The 26,153-nt window shown below is 43.4% G+C and overlaps 1 protein-coding gene across 2 annotated transcripts in view; it reads right to left on the bottom strand.

The window, feature by feature from the left end:
* Positions 1-26,153, bottom strand: part of svep1 (sushi, von Willebrand factor type A, EGF and pentraxin domain containing 1) — a 104,311-nt gene that overhangs the window by 9,293 nt on the left and 68,865 nt on the right. For both annotated transcript variants that reach the window (XM_080052063.1, XM_080052064.1), the window contains exons 8-40: positions 23,778-23,896; positions 23,421-23,550; positions 22,580-22,687; positions 19,063-19,194; positions 18,635-18,826; positions 18,282-18,403; positions 18,093-18,198; positions 17,802-18,005; positions 17,269-17,502; positions 16,974-17,135; positions 16,041-16,202; positions 15,452-15,613; positions 14,720-14,808; positions 14,242-14,338; positions 13,896-14,009; positions 13,488-13,601; positions 13,048-13,249; positions 12,398-12,555; positions 11,853-12,051; positions 11,468-11,643; positions 11,223-11,347; positions 10,828-10,957; positions 10,456-10,626; positions 10,081-10,254; positions 9,837-9,956; positions 9,560-9,736; positions 6,372-6,456; positions 6,060-6,251; positions 5,446-5,613; positions 4,571-5,243; positions 1,686-4,393; positions 968-1,202; positions 129-284 (exon numbers count right to left, since the gene is read on the bottom strand). In XM_080052063.1, the coding sequence (XP_079908189.1) occupies positions 129-284; positions 968-1,202; positions 1,686-4,393; positions 4,571-5,243; positions 5,446-5,613; positions 6,060-6,251; positions 6,372-6,456; positions 9,560-9,736; positions 9,837-9,956; positions 10,081-10,254; positions 10,456-10,626; positions 10,828-10,957; positions 11,223-11,347; positions 11,468-11,643; positions 11,853-12,051; positions 12,398-12,555; positions 13,048-13,249; positions 13,488-13,601; positions 13,896-14,009; positions 14,242-14,338; positions 14,720-14,808; positions 15,452-15,613; positions 16,041-16,202; positions 16,974-17,135; positions 17,269-17,502; positions 17,802-18,005; positions 18,093-18,198; positions 18,282-18,403; positions 18,635-18,826; positions 19,063-19,194; positions 22,580-22,687; positions 23,421-23,550; positions 23,778-23,896 (8,096 nt within the window). The remainder of the gene's footprint in view (positions 1-128; positions 285-967; positions 1,203-1,685; positions 4,394-4,570; positions 5,244-5,445; positions 5,614-6,059; positions 6,252-6,371; positions 6,457-9,559; positions 9,737-9,836; positions 9,957-10,080; positions 10,255-10,455; positions 10,627-10,827; positions 10,958-11,222; positions 11,348-11,467; positions 11,644-11,852; positions 12,052-12,397; positions 12,556-13,047; positions 13,250-13,487; positions 13,602-13,895; positions 14,010-14,241; positions 14,339-14,719; positions 14,809-15,451; positions 15,614-16,040; positions 16,203-16,973; positions 17,136-17,268; positions 17,503-17,801; positions 18,006-18,092; positions 18,199-18,281; positions 18,404-18,634; positions 18,827-19,062; positions 19,195-22,579; positions 22,688-23,420; positions 23,551-23,777; positions 23,897-26,153) is intronic.

The following is a 26,153-nucleotide window of genomic DNA, read 5'->3' as shown; positions in this document are numbered from 1 at the left end:
TATAAGATTACTTTCTTCGATACAGGTGTGTTTTGGCTTATATTCGTGATGTTGTTTTATTGTCAAGAGAGCTTATTCATTAACCTTACATTCTTATCTGTTAAAACACTTGGGCTGATAAGCAGTACCTTCATGTCAAAGCCTGGCAGGCATGAGTACATGACAAAGTCTCCGTAGTTGTAGCTGTCTCCCTCGGTGACACCGTGAAGAAGAGGAGGAGGTTTCTCACAAACCACCGGTTCACAGGAAACTGAGGAGATGCTGGGAGTCCAGGCTCCACCCAGCTGAACACAGACAGGAGACAAAAAACACTACATTATTGATGGTTATTATTTGGAGGGGAAAAGATATATGTGCATGTTTCCATTGTAGTTAAAGGTGGAGTCAGCGATTCTGGAGAATGCTTGTTGCCAAAATAACTTTTTTTACACTGAAAAAAATCTACAGTAAATACACAGCCAAGGCTCTGTAAATGGTTATGTTGCTAGCTATGGTGGGCCCCTTTGTTTACATACCCTTTGTTTACATACCAATTTAGAGTCTAGGCTGTGTATTACCACTGAATTATTTTTCAGCGCACACAGTAGACAGGTGAAGAGATATTGACTGATTTTGACAAAAAGTGATTTTGAGTTTTAATAATAACTTATTATTAAAACTCAAAATCACTTTTTGTCAAAACGTTATCCAGAATCGCTCACACAAACCTTTAAGACATTTCTTCATGGTTCATTGCAAACCCATTATGGCTACTTCTCTGGATCACAGTGAAGATGCACAATATTTTAGACAGGAAAGCAGTCATAGCAAACAACTTTCAATATTTCACATCTGCTCTGAATTTCTAACCAGAGTTTCATTGTCAATAAAGTAACATAAGAGGAAACTCCCCACACACTTTGCATGCATGAGTGAGTCACCAAGAACATTCCCATGTTAACCATTAAGTCACATTAGGTTGTCCCACCTGACACTCAGCTAGTGCTGACCCATGCAGGTAGAGACCAGGAGGGCAAGAGAGTGTGATGGAGCCCCCGACAGCAGTGAGCTCTTTCCCAGTGATCACCACATGTGGGATGGATGAGTTGGTGGGGAGAAGGCAGGGTGTGGGGCGGCACCTGATGCTGTGTTTGGACCAGGTACCATCACTTTGGCAAGAGAGAGAGGCTGTCTGTGTGGATAATGTATATCCATCCTCACACCTGGAGAGCAAGAGAATGAACAAAACAGTAAACATAGGGAAATCTCCACTTTGTTTTCTTTTTTATAATGTTTTTATAGCCTATTCTTTATGGATGCTGCCTTGCAAGTTTTACTTACTGAAAACTGGACTGTTGGTTTGTGATGTGTGTGTGGTGTATTGTGTTGTGGTAATGGGTACGTGAACTGCACACACACAATGATGTTCTGCACAAATAATATTCCTAATGGATAAATCATGAATTGAATGAAGTTCATTGAATAGTATTGAATTGAAATAGGTCTATTAATTGCAGAAATTATTTTCTTACACGTTAAGGCTTTCTATCAGACATACAGTACATACCCAAGTTTAAAGGCAATGTAATTGGGCCACAGTTTCACAAACACAATCTGTAAATCAACAATCCACATTGAAGGTGGAGGCTCTTAAAAATTCTAGAAATACCATTTTACACAAATAAAGTGATAGTAAGATTATTTACCTGTATGCGATCTGGTTTGGGAAGGTGAAGTTGTCTCCCACTACCTGAGTGTGGGCTACAACTGGAGGTTTTCCACAGCTGACGGGCTCACAGCTGATCCTGGGTTCCCCCCAGCGGCCGTCTCTGCCACAGGAGAGGTGTGGGAAGCCCTTCGGCTGGTAGCCAGGCCGACACCTGAATATCACTGTGTCAGGGAAGGTGGCACTGCCGCCCTGCAGGACAGCGTTAGCAACAGTCGGCGGGGCGACACTGCACCTCCCCCGGCCACACACGGGCACCCCAGGGCTCCACACCCCTCCCTTCTCACACACGGCCTGAGAGGGACCCAGCAGCTTGTAGCCATCCACACACTGGAAGCTCACCCTGTCTCCGCAGGCCCGCTCCCGCCCGATAACCAGCCCAAACTTAAGCACAGGGAGGGGGCAGACGCAGGGCCGACACTGAGGCACAGTGCCCACCCAGGAGCCTTGGGCAGAGCACCGAAGGATTGGATCACCAAACACCTCATAGCCATCAAAGCAGACATACTCCACAACGTCATCGTAGTTGAAGCTGGAGCCGTTCAGGAAGCCGTGACTGATGTCCTCAGGTGGATCGCAACTTATGACATCACAGCGAGGTGAAGGTTTGTCCCATAGTCTGTCTGATTGACAGATACGTGTGTCATCTCCGTTCAGTGTGTATCCCTCGTCACATTCATACGTTACCTTACTGTTGAAGCCAAACTCTGACCCTAACACATGTCCGTTGGGTATGGGTGAGGGTTTGCCACAGCGGGCAGGTACACAGGTAAGAGACTGGTGACTCCATGTGCCGTCAGCCTGGCACACACTGATAGATTTACCTTGTATGATGAAACCGGGCTGACAGCTCAGTTCTATCTCGTTATTATAGCTGTAGTCATCTCCTTTATAAGTTATATTACTGGGGACTTTAGGAGGACCACAAGATACCGGCTCACACCGAGGCTTCTGCCCGTTCCACTGTCCATCCACCTGGCAGATGATAGATTTACTTCCCTTTAGTACAAATCCAGGACTACACTCATATTGCAGCACCTCAGGATATACAAAAGATCCTCCATGATTTGTGCCATTGGCGATAGCACCTGGATCGCTGCAGGAAACAGGCCGACAAACTGGGGCGTCATTAGTCCACAGTCGACCTGATACACACTGCCTAAGAGGTTCCCCCTCAAGCTTGTATCCTTCCTCACAAGTATACTTGACCGAACTGCCGAGCGAGGTATCAGTCACATTCACCCAGCCGTGCTCTGGACTGGGCGGGGTTTCACACTCCGCAGGGACACAAGATGGCGCCGTCCCATTCCAGCCTCCGTCCTCCTGACACACCAACCTGGTCGGAGTTGTGATGTCATAACCTTTGTGGCAACGATATTCAATTAATGTCGCGTGAAGGAAGCTCAAGTCCAAAGAAGAGGCTAGTGTTCCAGTGTCTCTTTCCAGGTTTGGCACCCTGACATATTCCCCAAAGTCAATGTGCGGAGGGAGGCCGCAGTCCGAGGGCACGCAAATAGGAACGGAACTGGACCAGCCGAACTCCTCACAGGTCAGGTGGTCCTGGCCGACCAATTGGAAGCCGGGTAAGCAGCTGTAGAAAATAGTGACGCCGAAACTGTGATCCTGGCCCTCCACGAATCCGCTTTCAATAGGCAGGGGCGGGGTGCAAGATATCTGCACACACAAAGGCGGCTCGATGTCCCACATCCCACTGGCCAGGCACTTCAGAGTCTCTGGGCCTTGGAGACGGTAACCACGACGGCAAGAGTAGGTGACACTGTGACCAAACTGGAGCTTTGTGTAAGCTACTTTTCCATTGGCTATCTGTTTAGGAAGCGAGCATTCGATTGGGCGGCAGGAAGGTATCCCCCCAATCCAGAGTCCCCTCTCACCACAGAGAACAGTAGAGTTGCCCACTAAATTATATCCATTCTTACAGCTGTACAGTGCTTTGCTGAGGTACATCAGACCCTGGACGTCGACAATGCCATTAGAAATCTCCACCGGCTGAGGGCATTCGACTGGAATACACTCTGGGTATGGACTGCTCCACTGCCCGCTGGCTAGACAAGACACAGAGCCTTCTTTCCTTAACGTAAAGCCGTCCATGCATGTGTAGCTCACCACAGCGTTGAAAGAGAATGGTGGAGATGATGAAGAAGGTCCACCGAATGACACTTCAGGGAGTAGACCGCAAAACACCTGCTTACATACTGGAAAGGTGTCGTTCCACTCCTGTGACGGGGTGCAGCGGAGGATGCGGGCGCCCTCGAGGACGTAGCCATCTTCGCAGGATAACTCCACAGTTCCAGAATCAGAGTCCAGGCCCTGTAAGACCAGGTGGTTCTCCTCCAATGGCGGCTCTGGACACTGCACCGGTGAGCAGCGGGGACGCCTGGACTTATCCCACCTTCCATACTTCAGACAGGTCCAGGTAGCGTCGCCTGCCAGCTCGTACCCCTCGTCACAGACGTACTGCACCTTTCGGCCAACCTGGAAGTCTGACTCCATGTAGTGTCCGTGCACGATGTCGGGAGGAGGGTCGCAGGTCAAGAGGACACAGGCGGGAGGGTCACTGTTGGTCCACTGGCGGTTGGCTTGGCAAACTCGCTCCGGACGACCGACGAGCCTGTAACCCGCATTACAGGCATAAGTCACCTTAATGTTGAAGGTGAATCGACCTCGGCCCTATAGGAGATAAATACAGGGATTCATCATTTAACATATTTAGTAAAAATTTGAAATATGAAAAAAAAAGTTATTGGTGACACTTTACAAGTCTGTAACTTCAAAATAATTTATTAAGAGTGATATGGTAGCAATTAATTACAAAAATAAACGAGGAGATTCCGAGATGGTTGCTACCTGGATGTATCCATTCTTGAGTGCGGGAGGGGGAGAGCAGGTAACAGGTACACAGGTCGGCAGAATTCCTCCCCATTCTCCATTGGCCTTGCAGGTCCTCCTCTTCTCCCCTCGGATCAGGAAACCTTTATCGCAGCTGTAGGCCACCAATGCTCCAAAACTGTAGTTAGTCCCGCTCACATAGCCCCGGTCTATGCTGTCAGGCCTGGAACACCTCACCGGCACACAGCTGATATCGTACGGTGAAGGATTCCACCCTCCTCCCATCAGACATCTGAGTGTGGCTGTAGTGTTCAGCATGAAGCCCTCCTCACATTTATAATTCACTTCAGTGTTGCTGGCGTATTTGGGTTTGTTGACTGAATCTAAAATGGCATGGGGAAGCTCAGGTGGACGTAAGCAGAAGTTTGCGATGCAGCGAGGGGCCTCCATGCCATCGGGGGGCGCCCACACACCCTGAGCGTTACACACCATCTTGGAGTTGTTGCCGGCAGTGTATCCGTCTGTGCAGTAGTAGTTTGCGGTGTCTCCGAACAGCTGGTGGCTCTCGTAGGGCTCGGCGTGGTCGATGTCCGGCGGCGGGCCACAGGAGCGGGGGACGCACTGGGCAGAGCTGTCACTCCATTCGCCACTCGCCAGACATTCTCTGGTCTCCGGGCCAATCAGAGTGTAGCTGCAGGTGAAGGAGACCAACAGGGAAACGCAAAGGGTAAAAATAAGTCACAGTTTAATATACCCATGGTGCAACAGTAAACAAAGTTAAGAGCGGTCAAATGCAAAAGACCATTTTCTCCATGGGCTTTAATTAAATATACTTCCTTAGTTTTAACATGTCAAAACAGCACAATTAAGGATTAGACTTCGACCACATTTACCCTTCTTTGCAGACATAGTGCACCTTGTGTCCCAGTTCAAAGTTCTCTCCTACAGTCACGGCGTCTCTCAGGTCCGGAGGCTCGCTGCACAGGACACTCACACAGCGGGGCACAGGCCAGCTCCAATCCCCTGTCGCTTCACAAACTACCTCCATGGAGCCCTGTGGTCTTCACACCAACACATTACTTTAGTTTACACACTCACACTACAATTATAGTGTTAAAGAGATTTACTAGGATGATCACAGACTGAGATATTAAAAAATGTCAAACAAAGCATCAAACAAAGTTCATAATGTCTCTGGAGGTTGCATCTGCACTATGCATACTGTATATCACTTATATACAAATATAACTCAAGAAAGTCAGTGGCTTGGCAGTTGCAGGTTCAGGTGGATGTTTTGCAGCTCTTTATTGTTTTGTCATAATACATTGAGGCGATTTTATTCTCACTTCAGCTTCATGTCTTTATAACTTCATTCTACTTAGAAGTCATGAAGCTATAACACAATTGAAAGCAATTCAAATTGGTATAACATGCATTTATTCAATCAACTGATATCACTTTAAGAAGGAAAAGGTAAACAGTGCAGCTGATGGTGATTTAGCCATACCTGTATCCCTCAGCACAGGTATATGTGACAGTGGACGTGTATGTGGTTGTGTTGAGGGTGTAGTGGGCGTTCCCAATAGTTGGAGGCCCCCCACAGATCACTGGGTGACAGACTGGTGGCGTCCCGCTCCACCTCAGGCTAGTTTGACACTGGTACTCATAGGTTATCTGAGGCAGGAAGCCCTTCATACAGCTGAGATGAACGAAAGTAGAGGTTACCTTGAAGCTCGCAATGTTTTTACTTGGCACCTTTTTGTAAAGAATGTCAACTGTCAGAATAACAACCAAGTGCTGTAGGCGATGCAAATGATACCTGAAAGTCACCTTGCTTCCATAGGTGAAGTTGTCTCCCTTCATGATGGAGTTCTCGGGAACAGTTGGCGTCAGGCAGGAGAGGGCTACAATGCAACAAAATCACATAGATGATCAATCATTTGAATAGTCTACTGTATCTTCAGGGTTAAAAATAGCATATACACATTTCTATAGAGAGAGAGAGAGAGAGAGAGAGAGTGAGAGAGAGAGAGAGAGAGAGAGAGAGAGAGAGAGAGAGACAAGTTCACAGACGCCTGTGAGTGTTATTGATTCAACGTAGGTTCGTTTTTGGCAAAGCCTTTGTCAAAGATTAATGCTCCATTACATTCTACACTAAGAGGATGGAAGAAGCGATCAGGAAAGTATACAAATGGATGGAGGCCAAATAGGTGAGACTGAGAGGCATTAGTAGATGGAGGGGAGCCTCAGTGATTAAATATTGCACTTGAGGGACTCACAGGAGACGGATAAGAGATAGAAAAGCCAAAAACGAAGAGGACTAGATATCTTGATCCCTTTCAAGAGCATAAAAAAATACTGAGTGATGCACTTCCCATAATCCAACAAATTCTTTGTTTTCATTAGAATATGTCATTGCTTTAGAGACTTGTGTTCTTTTTTCTATATTAAAATGATCCATTGTTAATCTCTTGTGTTCTGTTTAACATATTCAGATTCTACTGTGGTTGGGCTCTTAGGCACTCTCTCTTATCTTGCCTCATTGAGAATCAGCCCACTCGATTAGATCACAAGGTTGGCCGACCCTTATGATACCCCATACAAGGACTAAACTGGGTGGTGCTGCTTTTAGCTCTTTTTGGAATAAGCTCCAGCAGAAACTGATGCTTGGGGAACTCTCTGACGTATTCCCCTAGGGGATTTTAGGTCACGTCTGGCCTCCCTGACTTATATGTAAAATGGACCAGGTAGCTTATTAAGACATGAGGCCGACATGTTTAACTGCCATCAGATAGATTTAAAGGGGTGCGTGTCTGAAAGGCCGACTGTGGCTCAGGTGGTAGAGCGGTTCGGCCAATGATCAAAGGGTTTGCAGTTCGATCACCGCCCTGCCACCTGTGTCATGGTTGTTGTGTCCTTGGGCAAGACACTTCACCCACTTTGCCTCTTGTGAATGTCGATAGTTAACCTCCTATAGGTGTATGAATGTGTGTGTGAATGGGAACAGGTCTCCCTTGCAAAAGAGTCTCCGGTATCAATGGAATTTACCTTTATGAATAAAGGGGGGTGGGGGGGAAAGGAAAAAAAGGGGCTTGATAACATCATCTGGGTTATTTCCTCAGACAATGCTCCATTCAGAGAAACAGAAGACATTATACGACAGACTGAAGAGTATTCTTTGTGAACACACAGGGTTGGGTACTGTGACTCCAACTGCCACACATCCATCACCTCATACTTTCTATAACACTGCTGTATTTGCGGATCTTAACAATGGGAGATGGAAATTCACCTCACACAAAAATACCACTGGCATTTGTGTGTATGGTCGCAGAAAAAACTCAGAGCTGTAGCCATATAATGAGCCATTAGTGTGCTCTCTAAAGGCCAGGACACACCAGCCCGAAAATCGCCGTCGTTGAGTCGATAGGGGGTCGGGAGACGAATCTGTTTGGTGTGTGCCGTGACGTCGGCCGACGTAGAGGTCGTCGGGCTTGTTTTGAGCCTGTCGGCGCCGATTGAACATGTTCAATCGGCGGGCGACCGTCTTTCATTTGGAGCAATTTGATTGGTGGAGGGCTAGCGAATCAGTGAAGCCCGGAAGTGAGGCGGGTAGCACAAACAGCTAACAACAGCTAGCCATCGTTTTAATGTGTTTGTTCGTTTCGTTTTGAGAGTACTCACATGCATCAACCCTTGTTGACTGCTCGACACCATGCTCGACACTCTCTGCTAAAAATTGTGCTCTTATGGTCCATAAATATAAATACGTATTTCTATCTATGTTTATGCTCTAGAGAGCTGTCCCATCATTTCCGGCTTTCGTATTTTTTCGGGCCACAATACAGATTAGCGCCGCCTGCTGTTATGGAGACATTACGTCCCGCGCAAGCAACAGAGCGTACGGAAAGTCAGCAGTCAGTTTGGTGTGTTCTCTGGCCGCGACGGGAAGCCTAGGAGCTTCCTGAAACGGCCGACCCCATTTTTTGCGTAGTCGGAACAAGTAGAAACAAGTCGGACTGGTGTGTCCTGGCCTTAATGCAACATCAACCACATGAATTATTTACCTTCTGTTATTGTTGCCTGTAACATACAGGAAGAAATGTAAATGAAAATAAATTGTTTAGTTTTTGGCAAAGAACACCATGCATGTGCTTTATATATAATATCAGATAACTCTTTTACAGTCATCCCTTCACTTTCAGTATGGCGATAAACTGCCAGTAAGGGCTAAGCGTAATGTATTGGCACAGTCTGCGGGCGCTGAGTATGTCAGTTTCCGTTTCGCCATGAGGGAGAATGTGGCTTAGAGCCAATGGAGACCCTGCGGTTGTCAGGCCTTTCAGCCCGTTGACAAAAAGACAGCTGTATGTATAATCACTCCCTCACAGAGCAGCCGGGGCTGTCTGGCATTGCATAATGTGTGTTTCCATGATTGTGTATTTGTGTCCTTATACTGTATGTCTATACTATTTGTGTGCGGCTTTGATTAAACCCCCATATCATAAAGAATCAAGAGCAGAGAGTGTTTGAGTGTGAATGTACTTTTATATCTCATTTGAAATCATGCTTTTGTGGTCACACCAACGACTGCAGAGCCTCTTTCTCACACATATGTGGGGAAGTTGGTTTAGTTTACAGTACATGAACACTTTCTATGTGTTTGAAACTATTCCTCTTTTTTTAGTTTTGTGGCACAAAGGAATAAACTGCATCAGGCTTAATAGACAATAATCTCTAATTGGATCAATTCATTTTGGATTTTGGTGTTTCTGACCAGTGGAAAAGCATTTCAATCACCCAACTTTCTTTTTCCTTTCATTTTCTCAAAGAAGGAAAACGGTTCCCTCTTGTGGTAAGAGTTTAAGTAAATAAAGTTGAGAGGGCAAACCGCAGTCTGTATAACCAGTTAGTAGGTTGTTCTTTAATTTGTATTATTTTATTTGCATTATTTAATTATTTGTTGGTTTAAACATTTTTTATTTTTTATTTAATTACATCAATCACCTTTGCAGTATGGGATTGGACTGTCCCAGCTTCCTGTCTCCAGGCAACGGAGGTGTGACAAGCCTATCAGCTCGTAACCGTTCTGGCATCGAAAAACAACCTCACCGCCCATCAGAAAATTGCTGCCGTCTCTGTGACCGAACTCTGGAGACCCGGGGTTCTCACACTTCACTGGCTCTGGTGGGAAGACAGGGGAAGTACAGACACATATAAAAAATGGAACAGATGAAATGGTTCACAATGTGTCTTTAATTTAGCACTTTCTGCATTGTGTTACCTGTGCAGTTTTTGCCGTCTCCACTGTACGGGTGGATACAGGTGCAGGTGTAGGAGCCTTCCGTGTTCTGACAACTAGACTGTGAGTCACAGTCCGAGCCCAGAGCACACTCGTCCACATCTACATACACACAAACACATAGACAAATGCACTCAAATTCATACCAACAATTTCTTGTCACTTCAAATTCTCTACATATCACATTTGATTTAAAAAAAAAACTATGTAATAGAAGTAGAAATACCTAGACAGGCTGGTGAATTTCCTCCCCACTTGCCACTGTTGCTGCAGTGCACCTTTGTGTCTCCCAGCAGGTAGAAGCCAACGTTACACTGATAGACCACAGAACTGCCGGCCTGGAAGTCTGCGCCCTGAATCAAACCGTTCTCCAGAGGATGAGGAGCCCCACAGGACACTCCTGTAACACACACAGTACAGAGGAATATCATTAAGGAACTCACAAATTCAAATACAATACAATTGTAATAACAGTTCCATTTGTCTGGATTCTAAGGATCTTTCAAATTACTTTTAGGATTTTTAAGTATCTGTCATACAGACTGGAACATATACGGTGAGATTCAAATCCGAGAGCAGTTTTTGTCTCTTTGTGCCTTACGTTCACAGCTGGGCAGAGGATGGCTCCACTCTCCTTTATTCTGGCACTGCAGCACCGGCTCCCCCAACAGGTAGTAGCCGGGATCACAGGACAGCTGGACCTGGGCACCGGGGGTCACCTCTACTGTGGAGGCGTGCAGGTGGGGCACTGCAGTCTCCAGCTTGGGACAATCTGGAGAGAACAGGAATGTTTTTTAAGTGATAGAGACACTGTGACAAGGCAGGTTTGAAGGGTTAATAGAAAGGTTGCAAATAGAAAGGCTCCTCTTAAGTTATACAGTACTAAGTGAAAAGTTTGATACCCAAACATTGTGCACACTCATTTTAGAAATGTATTGGAAGGTCATCATTCATTTGTGAAGCCTTTTCTTACCAGCACAGAAAATGCTGTTTTGGTTAACTTTGACCCGACCGACCACCCCACTGAGGAAGTCTGGCCAGGCAAGGACGTTCCCTCTGTGGGTCACATGGGAGGCTGGACAGCTGCTGGACAGGACCTTGATCTAAAGTTTAGACAAACGGAAAATGAGTTGATAAATCATCATATCATCAATTAATTAATCATATTCATGTAAATATTCTAAATAATATCTAATCATATGAAGACATTGGTTCAAAGTTGCCCTAGCAATCCTCAAGAGCACAGTCAGGTACATACATATTTGGACATTGGACCAATTTTCATATTTTTGGCTCTTTACACCACCACAATGCATTTGAAATAAAATAATCAAGATGTGCCTTGAGATTTTTTTTTATTATATTTACCTGTTGCGGTGAGAGAACACGATCCCAGATGTTGAGTTGGCTGACGGAGCCGACAAAGGATTCGACGGGGTTGAAGCCCTCGCCCCTCTGATCCTGGTCCTGACCTAATACCAGCGCCCCACCACCTTTAGGACAGAGGTCAGAGGTTAACCAAATGGACTCACAAATGACTGTGTTTAATAAAAAGATATTCAATCATCTTATATTATGTAGATTTGATGACCAGGTCGAGGATAGCACTACACCTGGGATAGTGGTGCCGACTGACAGGCCTTTGCCTCCGTCCGAAGGCTTCCCGTTGATGTAGATTTTCCAGTCACCATCCCAGCTCCTCCAGGACACTCCGATGTGGTACCAAAGACCCGTGTTCACTGCAGGACAGTCAGTGATCCGCTCCTTACCGTTCACATACAGCACCCACCTGTAGGGAGAGACAATGACCGGAAGATGGAAAAATGGTTAGAAAGGATTTATTCAGATATGGAAAAATCATCAGGGGAGATAAATAATGAAGAAGAAAATTATATTTCTTCTGGGGTAAAGAAATGAAGCAGGGGAATTACATTTACTATATGAAATAATACAGCGTGTGTGCTTTTATATTCTCTTAACTCTTAGTATTTCACTGACCCGTTGTAGTCTATGAGCAGGAAAGCGTTGTCGCTGCCCTCCACGGCGTAGGAGACCGGTGTGCCATAGTTGGTGGTGTCCGACGACCTCATCCAAAAGGTGCAGGTGATCTCTGTCAGTGCCGGCATCACTCCATCCATCATTACATAGCCATGGATACCAGACACCTCAAAGTCCAGGTTGAAGGCAGAGGACATCTCTGATAGGATAGAGAGACATTTACATTTATAGAGTGAATATAACATGTATTCAATCAAATTATTCTTGTTAGTGCTCTTCTTCACTTATTTTAAGTCCTCTGTACACAAATACAGGTAAGCATTTTTATGGACACTTCACATGCATTTTCTTAATCAGTGGTTGCAAACTTCGTGGTCGGGACCCCACAAGGAGTCGCCATAAATTTGTGGGAACTTGAGTTTAAGAGAAACATTAAAGATCTAAAGATTATTCTGACTCTTTTCAAATTGTTGCTTATACGGCCACAGGTATATGTCGGTGCCCACTCAAGTTGCCAAAGTGATGTGTCATCTGTCCTATAGTACCTGTCTCACACCTGGTTCCGTTGAACCCAGGGAGGCAGCGACATGTGAAGGAGCCCAGACCGTCCATGCAGCTTGCCCCGTTCACACAGGGGTTTGGGTGGCACTCGTCCACGTCCACCTCACACAGACGACCACGGAAACCCTCCACACACTGACACCTGGGAGAAGGGAGGGGAACACGGCAAAATACCATTCATAAGTACCATTACAAAAATAGCAGTGCACAGTTTTCAATGGAACAGGTTTGGCTCATATGTTGTACTAAAAGGATTGGGATCCTAAAACTATAGATAGTCTTCCAATAACTTGAAATAAACTGGTGACATATTCAGCTGAAAATGCTTGTAATTGTGTTGTTTTGTTTTGCTATATAAAAAGTAAAACAACATTTTTAAACTGTTCTTAATTATGTTTCTTTGACTATACATTTTGATTTCAACTGAAACGTATTTTAGAGCAATATTAAGATGACTTTTTTAAAATGTATTTAAGTTTCCCTCAACATTATGCATCTGAAAAACTTTCTAAATTTCAAAATGTATAAAATTAAGCGTGAATCAGACATCAGTATTCCCCTTAAATAATTTTGCTAACAGGGTGTTACAAATATAGAGCAAAGAGCTGATTTTTCCCATCGAAAGGTGTTTTACCTGAAATTGTTAACAGCATCCAGACATGAGCCTTGATTCAGACAGGGGCTGCTGTCACATTCATCTATGTTGACCTCGCAGCGATCACCTGAGAAGCCGACGGGACATTCACAGTTGTAGCCTCCGGTCAGATCCTCACACACAGCTCCGTTCAGACAGGGGTTGGAAAGGCACTCGTTTATTTCCAGCTCACAACGAGATCCTGCAGAAATGTGCAAAACACAAGAAAGAAATAAGTATTTAGTCTTTTTCTACACCATGGTCAGAATTGTTTACATATAGTACGATATACTGTATTATAACAGAAGATAGATTAATAGATGAATTAATAATCTGAAATAATCCACATGGGAAATAAACTGAAGTCATGTAATAAATTAAAACTGATGAGGAAAAATCAACGGTCAAACTGCTTGTCCAGAAGGAAAATGTTTTCTGACCTGTGAAGCCACTGGCACAACTGCAGGTGAACTTGTTGACCTCGTCCACACACACACCTTCGTTCAGACAGGGTGAGGAGATACACTCGTTCACCTCCGCCTCACACAGGGAGCCTGAGACAAATGGAGTCAAGAGTTAAAAGTAATTCATAGTTTCAATGTGCTATTGACACATCACTGTTGAATTCCCATGGTTGAAACAATAGTATTTTGGGCTCAAAATGTACAGAAGTAGTGCTAAAACAATACATTTATAATTAATAAAAACAAATAAAATAGCCTTTAAGTCAGATCCCTCAACCTACTTTTTCCAGTTGACCTTTGGTTTTTTTTGTTTCTTTTTTACTTTTGAGATCTTTGTGTGTATTATAAATCATCAAGACTGTATTTTTCTCAATGGCTCCTTACCTAAAAACCCAGGCTTGCACTGACACTGGAAGTCTCCCATGCCGTCCTTACACAGGCCTCCGTTCTGGCACGGAGTGGAGTCACACTCATCGATGTCAATCTCACACTTGGCACCTGAGGGAGAAATACCGGAGGCTGTATCAAATCCTCGTCATGACAAAGTGACATACAACACAACTGTGGCTAAGATGAATGAGCTCAAACGAGAGTGACAGTTTAGTATCGTCCACATGGCAGTGATAGGACAATTTATGTTAATCTTACTCTCACTGTTAAACGCTTAAAATGTGTATGTTAAATATCTTAATTAAAACCACACCAGGTGACTCTCTGACTGGTGGTTTACCTGTGAACCCTGGCATACAGGTGCAAACGTATCCTGCCCCGACCTCCTCACACGTTCCCTTATTCTGACAGGGATTCAGGAAGCATTCGTGGAAAACCTGCACGAAGAACCAAGGTCAATCCGTCACACAGACACTCAATAAAAACACGGGTTCACAGTTTGTCCATAGTGTCCTTTGGTCGAAAAATTTGAACAAATCTATGTCATTTGACTAAGTTAATTTACACTTCTATAAGAGGAACCATATGTTAATGTGAGAAGTTTGAGACCTATATGGTGGTACAATGTCAGTAATAATGTGAGTTTAAATTACTATATAATAACTTTGGTTTTGTTTTGCTCAATAGCTTTTATTTCATTTTGCTTAATAGCTTTGGCAATGTTAACTTCTGTTTTTCCATGCCATTGAGGCCCAATTGAATTGAATTTAATTGGATTAAATTTAATTTAATTAAATTTAATAAAATGTAATACTAACCTGACTGCTTGCTTGGTAGTCCTCACTGGCCTCCACTTCAGGAGCTGCAGTTACACTCTCCTCCTTGGGAAGAAAACTAGAGCCAAAACCTGTCAATGACACCCAGAAAAAGGCACAGGCAGGCAATGTAAGCAAAGACAAGTCGGAAAAACACGGCATAGAATCTTTCCCCTTGCTACCAGACTCACAGACGGGCGTGATCCATTTAAACAAAAGCCTGCATTCTTATTGAAAACTGGCAGGACGTCCTAACCACTGTTAGGTCCCACTCTGTAGGCATGCAGTACTACTATACATTTCCATTCTCCAGCAGTGCAATAATAGTAACATTATTCCAATTTTCCCTGGTGATCCTGTGCAGTCATTACATTTTTTCCAATTGTACTAAGCTGTCACAACACAGATCAGACGCTCACACCAACGCAGAGAAACTGACACAGAGCAGGTAGTTATATTTTTGCCTTCAGCTGACTTCACTTGGCAAGTCCCGTAGAAATTTAACATTAATCCTTTGACATGCCAACTCAACAAAGCACAATGGTGTTCTGCTTACGTCTGCTTACATCAGAGTGAATTTAGACTGGAGCTCGGGCTGGAACAAACTATGATATTAGATAGCTTCACATCTCTTTTCAACAGTTCAACACAAAAACAAAGATCCTCTATATTCTAGAAATGAAATAATGGAATTGTGTGTGAGTTTGGCCAGGGGTCTGGCCAAGGGACACTTACTTGAGCAGTGTTGTATTGTGGTTGCCCCAGTGATTGTGGTGGTCCCGTAGAAGGGGCAGGAGAGGCAGTAGGAGCGGCCGTGCTCAGGTTGGTAGTAATCTCTAGGACAAGGGTAACAGGGAACCAGACCGGTGCGCGAGAAATGACCTGCCGCGCATGGGACTGTAGGGGTTGAGATTAGAAGAGAAGAAATATAATGCAGTTAAGTAGTTGGCAGAATCCACACACAAAAAAAAAGTTCAATTTTCTAGTTGAAAAGTCCATCATCTGGGAGTTCCACGTCAAAGTGTTTAAAGGTTAAAGATTATTTTTGTACTTTAACTGGGGAAACCCAGGTAAAAAAAAATCACAGTTTCCATATTTATCATCCAACTTTAAAGGGCAATCATATGAAAAGTTCAGATCCAGCACACGAATGCCAAATACTAACTTACACATAATTGTTTTGCTTACAGACTGGAATGACATTTATTTGTGTAACCTAGCAGCATTTGGAATAACTTAAGAAGGATTAAGGCCTCTTGTGGTTGAAATAAGAAAGTTGATAGGACGTTCAGGGCGTGCACTTCACACTGTCAAACGGCATCACCTCCACACTCGGCCTCATCCACGGCTCCTCTGGTGACGGTGGAAGTCTCGTCAGGACAGACCAGACACTCCCTGGCGCCATAACCGGACTGGAAGTGACCCAGCGGGCAAGACTCGCAGATCTCCAACCCATTCATAGAGTTGCTTCCAGGCTTACACTGCCCTGTGAACACATGCAAATCACATGGAATATTTACAAGTAGAAAGCAATGTCAGCCCTTCAATTAACACACAGTGCATTCAGTATTCATTTACATCTGAGGAAATGTATTAACATGAAGCAATATTTGTGATTCATTTGTTATGATATGTTTTAACATATGTGTAGTTCTAAATGAGCAAAATAGTCACCCAGGATATTAAAATAAAATCATTAGGAGGCAATTATTTTATTATTGTTTTCTATATTAAAAGTAACATACACAATTTGAAGTATTTGGCAAAGGCTATTGATCCATCAGTTAAAGGCCTACTTCACCGGTTTGAATATGAAGGTGTATTGAATTCTGAGATCCTATGTAGTATAAATGTGCAAAAAAAATTGAAATTGGTTCATCCTAGCCTGAGAAAAGGCCGAAAGAGTGTTTTTTTTAACCCTATATTAATCTTACTGTGACATCACAGTAAGATAAATATAGGGTTAAAAAAAAACCTTACTTTGTAAATATTACTGTGATTTCTCCTACTGTGACATCACAGTAATATTTACAAAGTAATTTTTTTTTAACCCTATATTTATCTTACTGTGATGTCACAGTAAGATTAATATAGGGTTAAAAAAAACACTCTTTCTGCCTTTTCTCAGGCTAAGATGAACTGATTTTTTTTTTTTTTTGCACATTTATACTACATAGGATCTCAGAATTCAATACACCTTCATATTCAAACCGGTGAAGTAGGCCTTTAAGCTTGAGTCTTAGTGTGTCTTTGTTACCTTTGCACTCAGCGACGCTGCGGGAGTGCAGGTAGGCCGTGGACGTTCCCTCGGGGCAAGACTTACACTCCAGGAGCCCCTCCTCATCCTGGTAGGAACCCAGCCAGCAGCTCGCACACTCGTTATGTTCCAGAGAGAAGTAAGTTCCCACCGGACATTGGACTGCAACAGTACACAGTATAGCAGCATTAGATTTTCCCAAGATTCTTAAATGTCATGCAGTTCATATTGTTATAATGCTAAGTAAACCCTATTTTAGTTGGGTGTGTGCTCCATCCAATCCCATCCCACTCACCGCACATCCTGCCTTTGAGCATTGAGCCCGGCCTGCAGTACAGAGAGGGCTTCTTGCTTTCCAGAGATTTGGGATCGGCGACGATCATCTCTGACGACACGCTGAAACTGGACAGCGGCTGCTTGGCCAGCGTCCGCTTCAGACGATTGGTCAGTTGCTCCAGGGTGCGCAGGAGTCTCCTCTGATTGGCCACTTCGATTGAGTCGTTCCTCGATGAGGGCAGAGGGATGCTTGCTGGGAGAATGGACAAAGTTTAAAAAAGACCGATAACTAACTGGTGGTATTAAGTAGTCCAAAAAGGTTCATTCAGTCTAATTTTATAAATACCTTAAATGTTCTTGTATAAAGACTAGTATTACTTTTCATGCCTTGACATGTTTCGACTGCTCAAGTGGTGTATTAAATATATTAATAAACAGATATTTTCTGTATGTATATATTACTGGTATAGAAAACCCAACAGGTTATTAAGCAGAACATGTATAGACATATATTCCCAGGACTATAAAGGTAATTAAACACCTTTAATATACCTGTAATGTTGAAAAAGATCTGGATCTTTTGGTCTCTGGTGGGCCCTCTGATTCTGCGGTGCCTCTTGGTGCGGTGGTGGGGCTGCATGCCGCTGTCTTGCTGAGTCCTGGGGAGCTGTCGGCCGCCTGTGGCAAAGCCTGACTCAAAGTAGGCATAGTCCTGGGTGCCCTGAGGACCATAGCTGTTGCTCCAACCCCCTGGCACTGATAAATGTTACACGGATGAATAATGAGACAAAATGATTAAGCAGGATTTTTAGTTTGGGTGTTTTTTGTGTGTGTTAATCTTACCAATAGAGAAACCGTTCTCGTAGTCGTAGTTGTACTCTAGACAGTGACCCTGTGACAACACCTCCAGCTTACAGGTGACATCCTCGCTGCTACAAATGCTGGGAAGCTGTGGAGGGAACAAAATATGTTTGTGGGTTGATGATAAGCAAATAAGTGCGTATGTGTGTTTGTATATATACAAATCCTCACCATTACTCCCAGTTTGGTGTTGAACTCCCCGGCAAATGACTTGACCAGGTCCACGTCGTCACAGCGAGATGCTTTAAACAGCATGTCAAAGGGTTTGAACCCATTGTTTGCTATTCGGTTCTCTGGGAAAGACAAACAGGGTGTCAAACAGCACAGTTCTCAATCTCATATGCTCCAAACTTGTGTGTTTAAATTGGTTTTATCGTTAAACTAGCCAAACCCTACAAGGACAACAAATTAAGGGTGCGTCCTTGAAATGGGTGCACACATTAATCTGTAGTGCAGTGTAGCAAAACGGTTACTACTGTAGATATCTAAAAATCACAGTAACTGAGGACTTGTTCTGTGTTCACCTGAGCAGTCGGGTCTGTCTGCAGAGTAGGGCGGCTCCCACACACCGTTGTAGGCGCAGAAGTAGCTGTGCACTGCAGCCTGTGTGAAGCTGTAGCCGTCTTTACAGTGAAGAGTACAGTTAACCCCGTCCTCTTCTTCAGAGCAGAGGAACTCTCCGTTTACTGGGACATACGGCTGCTCACAGGCTGTACCTGAAAACATACACATAGTATAAAATAATACCTCAATGGATTTTTATTCCTTTTTACAGATGCTTGAAAAGAATGCCAATACAGCAAACAAAACCAACAAAACTAAATTAGAATACACATAATACAGTTTAAACGGTCAAATATTCACATAAATTAAACTAAAAAACTGAACGTAAACAAACGTAACTCAATTAAAGTTATTTGAATAAGCCATGGCGTGTCAGTAGGCTCTTTACCTTGCACAGTGACGGTGATGTTACAAGTGCGGTTGTTTCCTGCTGCATCAGTAGCGGTGTACTGAACCAGAGTTTCACCTTCTGGGAACAGAGAGCCTGGAGTATGGCTGCTGGTCACCGTGAGGCGACCACCTGAGACAGACAAAAGGGTTTGTTATATAGACATGCAGTACATTTAACACAAAACTGGGATGTGACTGTAAAGCAAGATCATCATATTACTAAAACAAACACACACACAATTGAATATCTGTGTGCTTAGTTTTTAATCCTTATAGGCTAGTGACACAGTATCGTTACTCTTATACGTTATATCTACATTGGTCAAACCTACTGGGAAATGACACACTAGTTCATTTTTCAAGATGTTTTATTTATTTTACATTTTTACATCTAATTAGTTAATATTCTTTTGCACGTGTGGCTCATATTCTATGACATTTGTGCACATATTGTCACACTAGATATCATTGTTGGCCAGTTCTTTGGATGTCAAGCAAAAGTGTTAGGCAGTAAAACTTTCGAAAGTAAAACAACTTCTTTCAACTCCAGTCATCCTGCAGAGGTCAGTAGAGGCCTCATTCATTATTTTCCAGGACTTAATGAGTCACTCTCTGTAAACCACAGAAGTCATGTCAAACAGTGATATGTTGACATGGGAATGGTGTCTGTGGGCATCACATGGCACCAACAAATCCAGCTTTCGGGATTGGAGATGGAAAAGTGCTATAGTCTGGTACACACAAGAAATAGACTGAATGTGTAGAGTGTGATGGATAATGGCTTTGGAGAAGCAGTGGTGATGAGAGGTGTGTGTGTGTGTGTGTGTGTGTGTGTGTGTGTGTGTGTGTGTGTGTGTGTGTGTGTGTGAGAGAGAGAGATCTTGTGGGTTTTCCCTGCATGATGACACACAGGCTCTGAATTACAAAATAAATAAATTCCATCTGTACTCCAAGTGTGCGAGACAAAGACAAGATTGAAAAGCCAAATGAGAAGGTGGCGTAGCAGAGAAATTGACCTTTTTCGTTTCACTCCGATCCATTTCCTCCATCGTTAGAACAAGGCTGACACATGTCTGGCCTGCTGGAGTCTGGTGTCTCCCCTTATATTTAGCCTGTGTGTGTGTGTGTCTTTTGTATGTCTGTGTGTGTGTGTGTGTGTGTGTGTGTGTGTGTGTGTGTGTGTGTGTGTGTGTGTGTGGGTGTGTGTCTTAAGAGTCTTGTCTATATATAGTGCTGGCATCAGGGTGTGGGCCTGGAAAAACAAAACACTGACGTCGAAGCAGCGCTGGGCTGACGTGGTGTGGCCCCAAAGCAGCCCACAGCAGCCTGTTATTACAGTGTGTGTGTGTGTGTGTGTGTGTGTGTGTGTGTGTGTGTGTGTGTGTGTGTGTTGATGGGGGTGCACTTCTGCAGACAGGTGGGGAATAAGCACGCCAGGTCTCGGGAGTGAGACGTTAAGTTTGAGTTTCATTACAAACACACACAAACACATCTCTGAGCCTCGTTAGTGTTATTTATGTGTATGTGCGTGGAGCCAGTGAGTTACATTGGGTCTGTCTGTGGGCTCGGGCCCTGGAGAAGTCTGGTTTGTTGTCTGTCACCACCACGTCTGTTTGGGTACAGCTAGAGCGCCAGGAGAGAGCCGGCCAGCTCTGCGATATTTAGTCTATTTGGCAACACGGCCTTGATGCACTCACTATAGCAGGATCAGACTGAATTGCTATGTATTAACATAGTGTGAGCATAGCAGTGTTAGCCTAGGCTGAGAAGAGAGACGGCGGTTGCATATTAAACTCTCACAACAGCCAGTACACCCTGTCTTCTGTAAACAAGAGAATGAGCTCAAGGTTCACTGGATAAAATCTATTTATTATATGATTTTAGAGGTAGAGGTGCAATAAAATATTTTTCAAAAATGTTCAGTTATTTACACTTACATGGCATCAAACCTCTTCTGTATACAGTCTATGCCGCAAACTCACTGATTTTGTTTTTATTTAGATTTAAATGCACATGTTTATTAATATGCATTAGCATTCAATTTTTACACAAAATACAGTTATGTGTAAACATTAAAACACAGAGGAGATCAACAATAATGAATGCGGTGGAAGGAAGCCGTTTTTTAGGGGATCTGGTCGAAGGCACCTAAAGTGTGGGTTGGTACTGTTAAGTTCTTACCTGCCCAGGGACGACAGGTGGAGAATAGCAATTTGATAAAACCTGGTACAATGCATCGGTCTTTGCTCTAAACAAAATTAATGTTTCTTTTGTACATTATCCCTTTATAATGAAGTTACATTACATTACATAAGTCAGGTATTAGTGTTTCACATTTACAGGCACATGTGCAGAAGTAGAAAGTAACTACATACAGTGCAAAGTATATATTACTGTAATTGAGTTAGGTGTTCAGTAGTATTCCTTCTACTCCACTGACAGAGGTACGAACCAGAAACTTTATTATTATTTCACTTATGAGTTAATATATCACCAATGTGTGAAATATGATGCATTTCTACAGATTAGGTTCACAACTTTGAATCACAGACAATGTCTCACTTTTCTTCAGGAATTCAAACATAATGAAAGAAGAAATGACTACCTAACATATAATAGGTAATAGATACACTTACGGATATTTAATAAGAGACTTAACTCCTCAATAATTTGCCACTCTAAAAGACATTTAAAGCGAGTTTTCCTGATCCTTCATCTAATGACTTTCAGTTCTGGTACATTAATACATTTCGCTGGTAACACTTCTGTACTTTTGAATAAGTCATTTAAATGCAATATGAATACTTCTGGTTGAACCTCCACTGGGCCACTTGTGAATGGAGAACTTAATCACAATTCTCCTGCAGGTGTTATGCTGAAGTGTCAACTTGGCTATGACAGTGATTAAATACCCAGGTTCATTGTGTACCACAGTCACTCTGATTACAGGAAAATATTCATGATTTGACAAATACGTCAAGTATAAATGGATTTAAAATGGATGGAATGAGTGTAAATTATCACAAAAGAACATTTTGAATGGCAAAAACACCTGCGTCTCTCTGCTGCCATCTGTTTTTACATTAATGACATTAACAGACACTGTAACAACTTCATTCATCCACTCGTCTCTTTCAAACACACACACACACACACACACACACACACACAAACACAATCTATCCTCTCACCATTGGCACATAGTATGTCCAGAGTCTTTTACCATTATTCTCTCTCACTCTCTCTCTCTCACACACACACACACACACACACACACACACACACACACACACACACACACACACACACACACACACACACAGCCCTCTCCCGATCCCCTTTTTCCAGTCGCCCAACGGAAAAGATCCTGTTTAACCATCATCAGCGGAGGAAGAGGGTGGAGTGGAACAGAAGAGCAGAAGAATAAACTATCCACGGCGCTTCCGTGTGTGTGTGTGTGTCTGTGTGTGTGTTTGTTGAGTGACTTGCCGTCTGAGAGCGACGACCAGACATACCTGAGTTGTCGGAAAACTGTGGCACCTCCCAAACGGCCGCCGTCTCCGTGTCTGTGGCCTGGACTGTGGGCGGAGACCTGCATCTGTCAATCACTGGGGGCTCGGTATCTAGAAAGGGGGGAGAGGGTTGTTAACGGCAGGCAAACACACAATAAAAACAGGCACATTTTATAAACATATCGATAGCTTTTTAGCTTCAGGGCATAAACATTAAATCCCTCCCAAGATTTGGAGCTATGCAGCAGGACAGAATGTCAGGGGGCAGTAGTTGAACACATGTATCCAATAAAAAAAAAAAAAAACGTTTCACCACCATAATAACATATGGAAATGTTCACAGCTACCATGCTTGAGGTTTTTCTTCCCCTGACTGCTGTGATTATTGAGCGTTTGACATGAGACACCCCTGTTTTTCACCCTTTGCAGTAAACCTGTTTGGCACCTGCCAGGGGGCTAAAATCACAGCTTTGCACTGAATGACAGGAATAAGCTGTAGAACAGAGTTAAGCGGATGGCGATACTAATACACCAGGCAGTAAGGTCTCCACTGATGGACAGAAGGGCTGCCCTTTACCATTATTCAATATCTATGCCCTTTACATAAGAGGCCACTGATTTGAAACTCACAAAGGTGAATAAGTCCACAAGCTGAAAGGTCAGTTTATTTTGTCAAAATTATCCTGATACCATCAAGCTATAGATATTACTAGGATTTTTTTTGTTAGGAAAATTTGAGATTTGCACTGAAACCTGGCACATTATTGTGTGTTTTTCTTGAAAGTAGGGACACTACCACCTGGGGGATAGTACCACTAGGGTACGCCAAAGTCGTAAATCTCACCGATGACAGTGACTGTGAAGGAGCAGTTGGCCTGGTTCCTGGAGCGGTCTGTAGCGATGTAGGTGATGGTTTCTCTTCCAATGGGCAACAGCTGGGGAGGGTTGTACACTGGCTTCACCTGCACCACCACCTGGAGGAGGGACAGAGAGTCAAATACTGTATGAAGAATTAACTCAAAGCTGGACTTAATGAGTTGTGTCACAATGAGAGATATTGTTGTCCTTTAGCAGAGCCATGTGAAGTGGGTTTCGCTGCTTTTCAGCTTTTGTGTTTTTTTGACGATTTTCCAACAGTTGAAGACAAAATGAAAATCTTTATTGAAAATAAATTGAAGTTGCATAAATAAAAAAATCCCACATCTTCTTTAGAGTTGTCGGTGGCATTCGGGACATTCCATCTAACGATGGCGGTGTTGCGCCGCTCGTCCGTCCCTGCAACAATGTTCTTGGGGCACTGGATCCACGGGGGCTCAGCATCTGAAGAGACAGAGTTTTAGAGGAAGGAGATGATCAGAGAGGGGGCTGGACATTGCAAAGTTATCTGAATCCAGCTAATTAAATCATAAACAGTAAGATTCAAATCATGCAGATGTTCGAACAATAACATCCTGTATCAACTGACTTCATCCTGCTGATTGTTTGGAGGAGGAAGTAGATGTGTCATCTGACCCATGACTTCTCTTATCACAGGACGTCACACTCTCATTATTAGTCATTAAAGAATCAAAGAGAGAGAAAGAGAGAGAGACAGTGCAACTCTCATTGTTCCAAAAAGACCAAAACCCAATTACGTTACATTTCAACTTTATGTGGCCCTAATAGCCCCTTATCCATTCTCTCACCAAGTCAGGCCACATTGGTTTAGGTCAATAGAGATAGCAGTGAAATTACGTGATGGCCTCATGGAAAAGGAAGCATCCATCTTGGATATGTTAAGTTGCATCCGTTGCTCTCATTGACTTTATTAAAACACAAATCCAGTGTTACTGATGAGGGAGTTGAGTTTGTACTAACAAGTATTGATAGGGATTATTGTTATACTGCTTTTACTTGTATACATAATTATAGATCTGGTCCTTATAAGCAAAATGGGGATCATCACTGGTCCTTGTGTGTTTTTATTGAAATTTGAGCATTTAGATTTGAAAAACATGGATCACCTTTGCATCATCCAAAACTAGCAGGAAAAGTCTTGAATGGATATGCTATTGAGGAATGCATGGAACCCCTTTTCACTTTAGTAGAAGTCACTATATGACTAAAAACCCTGTACAACATTGATTGTAAAATAAATTATATTAATGTCGACCTATTCAAATCATCAGCCACCATGACCACTTTCTCCCTCTATCTCATTCTCCACACATCATGCTGTCATCATAATGTGAGTGGGTCAGCTCAGTCTGATTCTGCAGTAAAATGAGTACAGCCTCTAAGAGCAGAGTCTCCCATAGATCGACAGTGGTCATGCCTGTTGCGTTGTGTAAGCCAGTCGTTTCCATCTGGACCCGATGACCCACCTACTTAGGCATCCATCTCTACTAAACACTAACACACTGTAGCTCTGATCGGCCCCATCCATCGCCATAACAAGGGAGGAATATTTCCCTTTGGGTGTCATCAACATGAAGTGAGAGTCAAAGGAAGCCAGGAGACTCACAAAGAGCACTTTCAACTCTGTAATAAACTTTCTCCTTCTTGATCTCCTCCACCCTCTTCCTTCACTATCTCATTATTTAATTTATCCTTTTTTCTCCCCTTCCGTCTCTCCTCAGCCCATTTGTGCCTTAGGCGATCAGAAAAACACATCTCCTCTCTTCCAACTTGTCATAAAACACCTACAGATGACTCATCCTCATTCTTAACTATCTGTCCGCCCCACCACGCTGTTAGTTTTCATCTTTTTGGCACCTCTTCCTCTCCTTTAAGTTAAAGTGCGTAACTTTTCGTATAAATGAATGTCAGTTACATTTAAGCTATCGCCACACGAGTTGACACAAAGTTGATCAAGCCTAGCAGCTCCTTAAAACTCTGTATTTCTCAGTTAAATCAGCAAAGTCCCAAGAAGTGCCAAAGAATTGTTTCAGTTGTTGATTCTACTGCAAAGAAATAACCTGGACTTAGAGCAGAAGGTATAAAATCCATGTGCGATCACCAAAGGCTTACATCATGTAGATGCACCCACAGTGTTGTTGTTATTTCTCAGAATTCCTCATGGGGGCAACAGAAGTTATGCAATGTAGCTTTAACGACAAGTTCATTCATTAGCAAAGTTTCACCATGAGTAAAATTGAATTGGTTCGGCAGGCCAAGCCCCTCTACAGTCTGCACCACCTGTTTCACCTGCAAGGCATCTGGAAGTCTGTTATAACGATCTCCAGCCCAGTTAGAGCGGAGGTGGGGGGACATGAGAGTTCGGACATGGAATGGTTTGAGTTAGTGACCTGGTGTCTGCTTCAGGAATAGGGTTGCAGCGCCATTCTCACCATTCACAAAGCGGAGAAATATGCAGAGAGGGGGAATCCAGGATGGAAATATTTCTCCATCCAAGTTTCCTGCTGTTGCCTCTTTATATCTTCCTCTCTCTCCACATAAGCTGAATCTTGGTCTTTCCCCTCTCCGTCTGCCTTGCAACTAAAGCCAAATGTTACAGGTGTCATTCATTGAAACCCCGTAAAATAAACTGTAGTCACATTTAGCTCTAATGACCTAAGTAGGCAGGCAGGGACAGCCA

The sequence above is a fragment of the Ammodytes marinus genome, assembly GCF_949987685.1.
Source record: "Ammodytes marinus genome assembly, chromosome: 23".
In the NCBI taxonomy this organism is placed as follows: Eukaryota; Metazoa; Chordata; class Actinopteri; order Uranoscopiformes; family Ammodytidae; genus Ammodytes; species Ammodytes marinus.
This window is presented reverse-complemented; position numbering and strand designations above follow the sequence as displayed.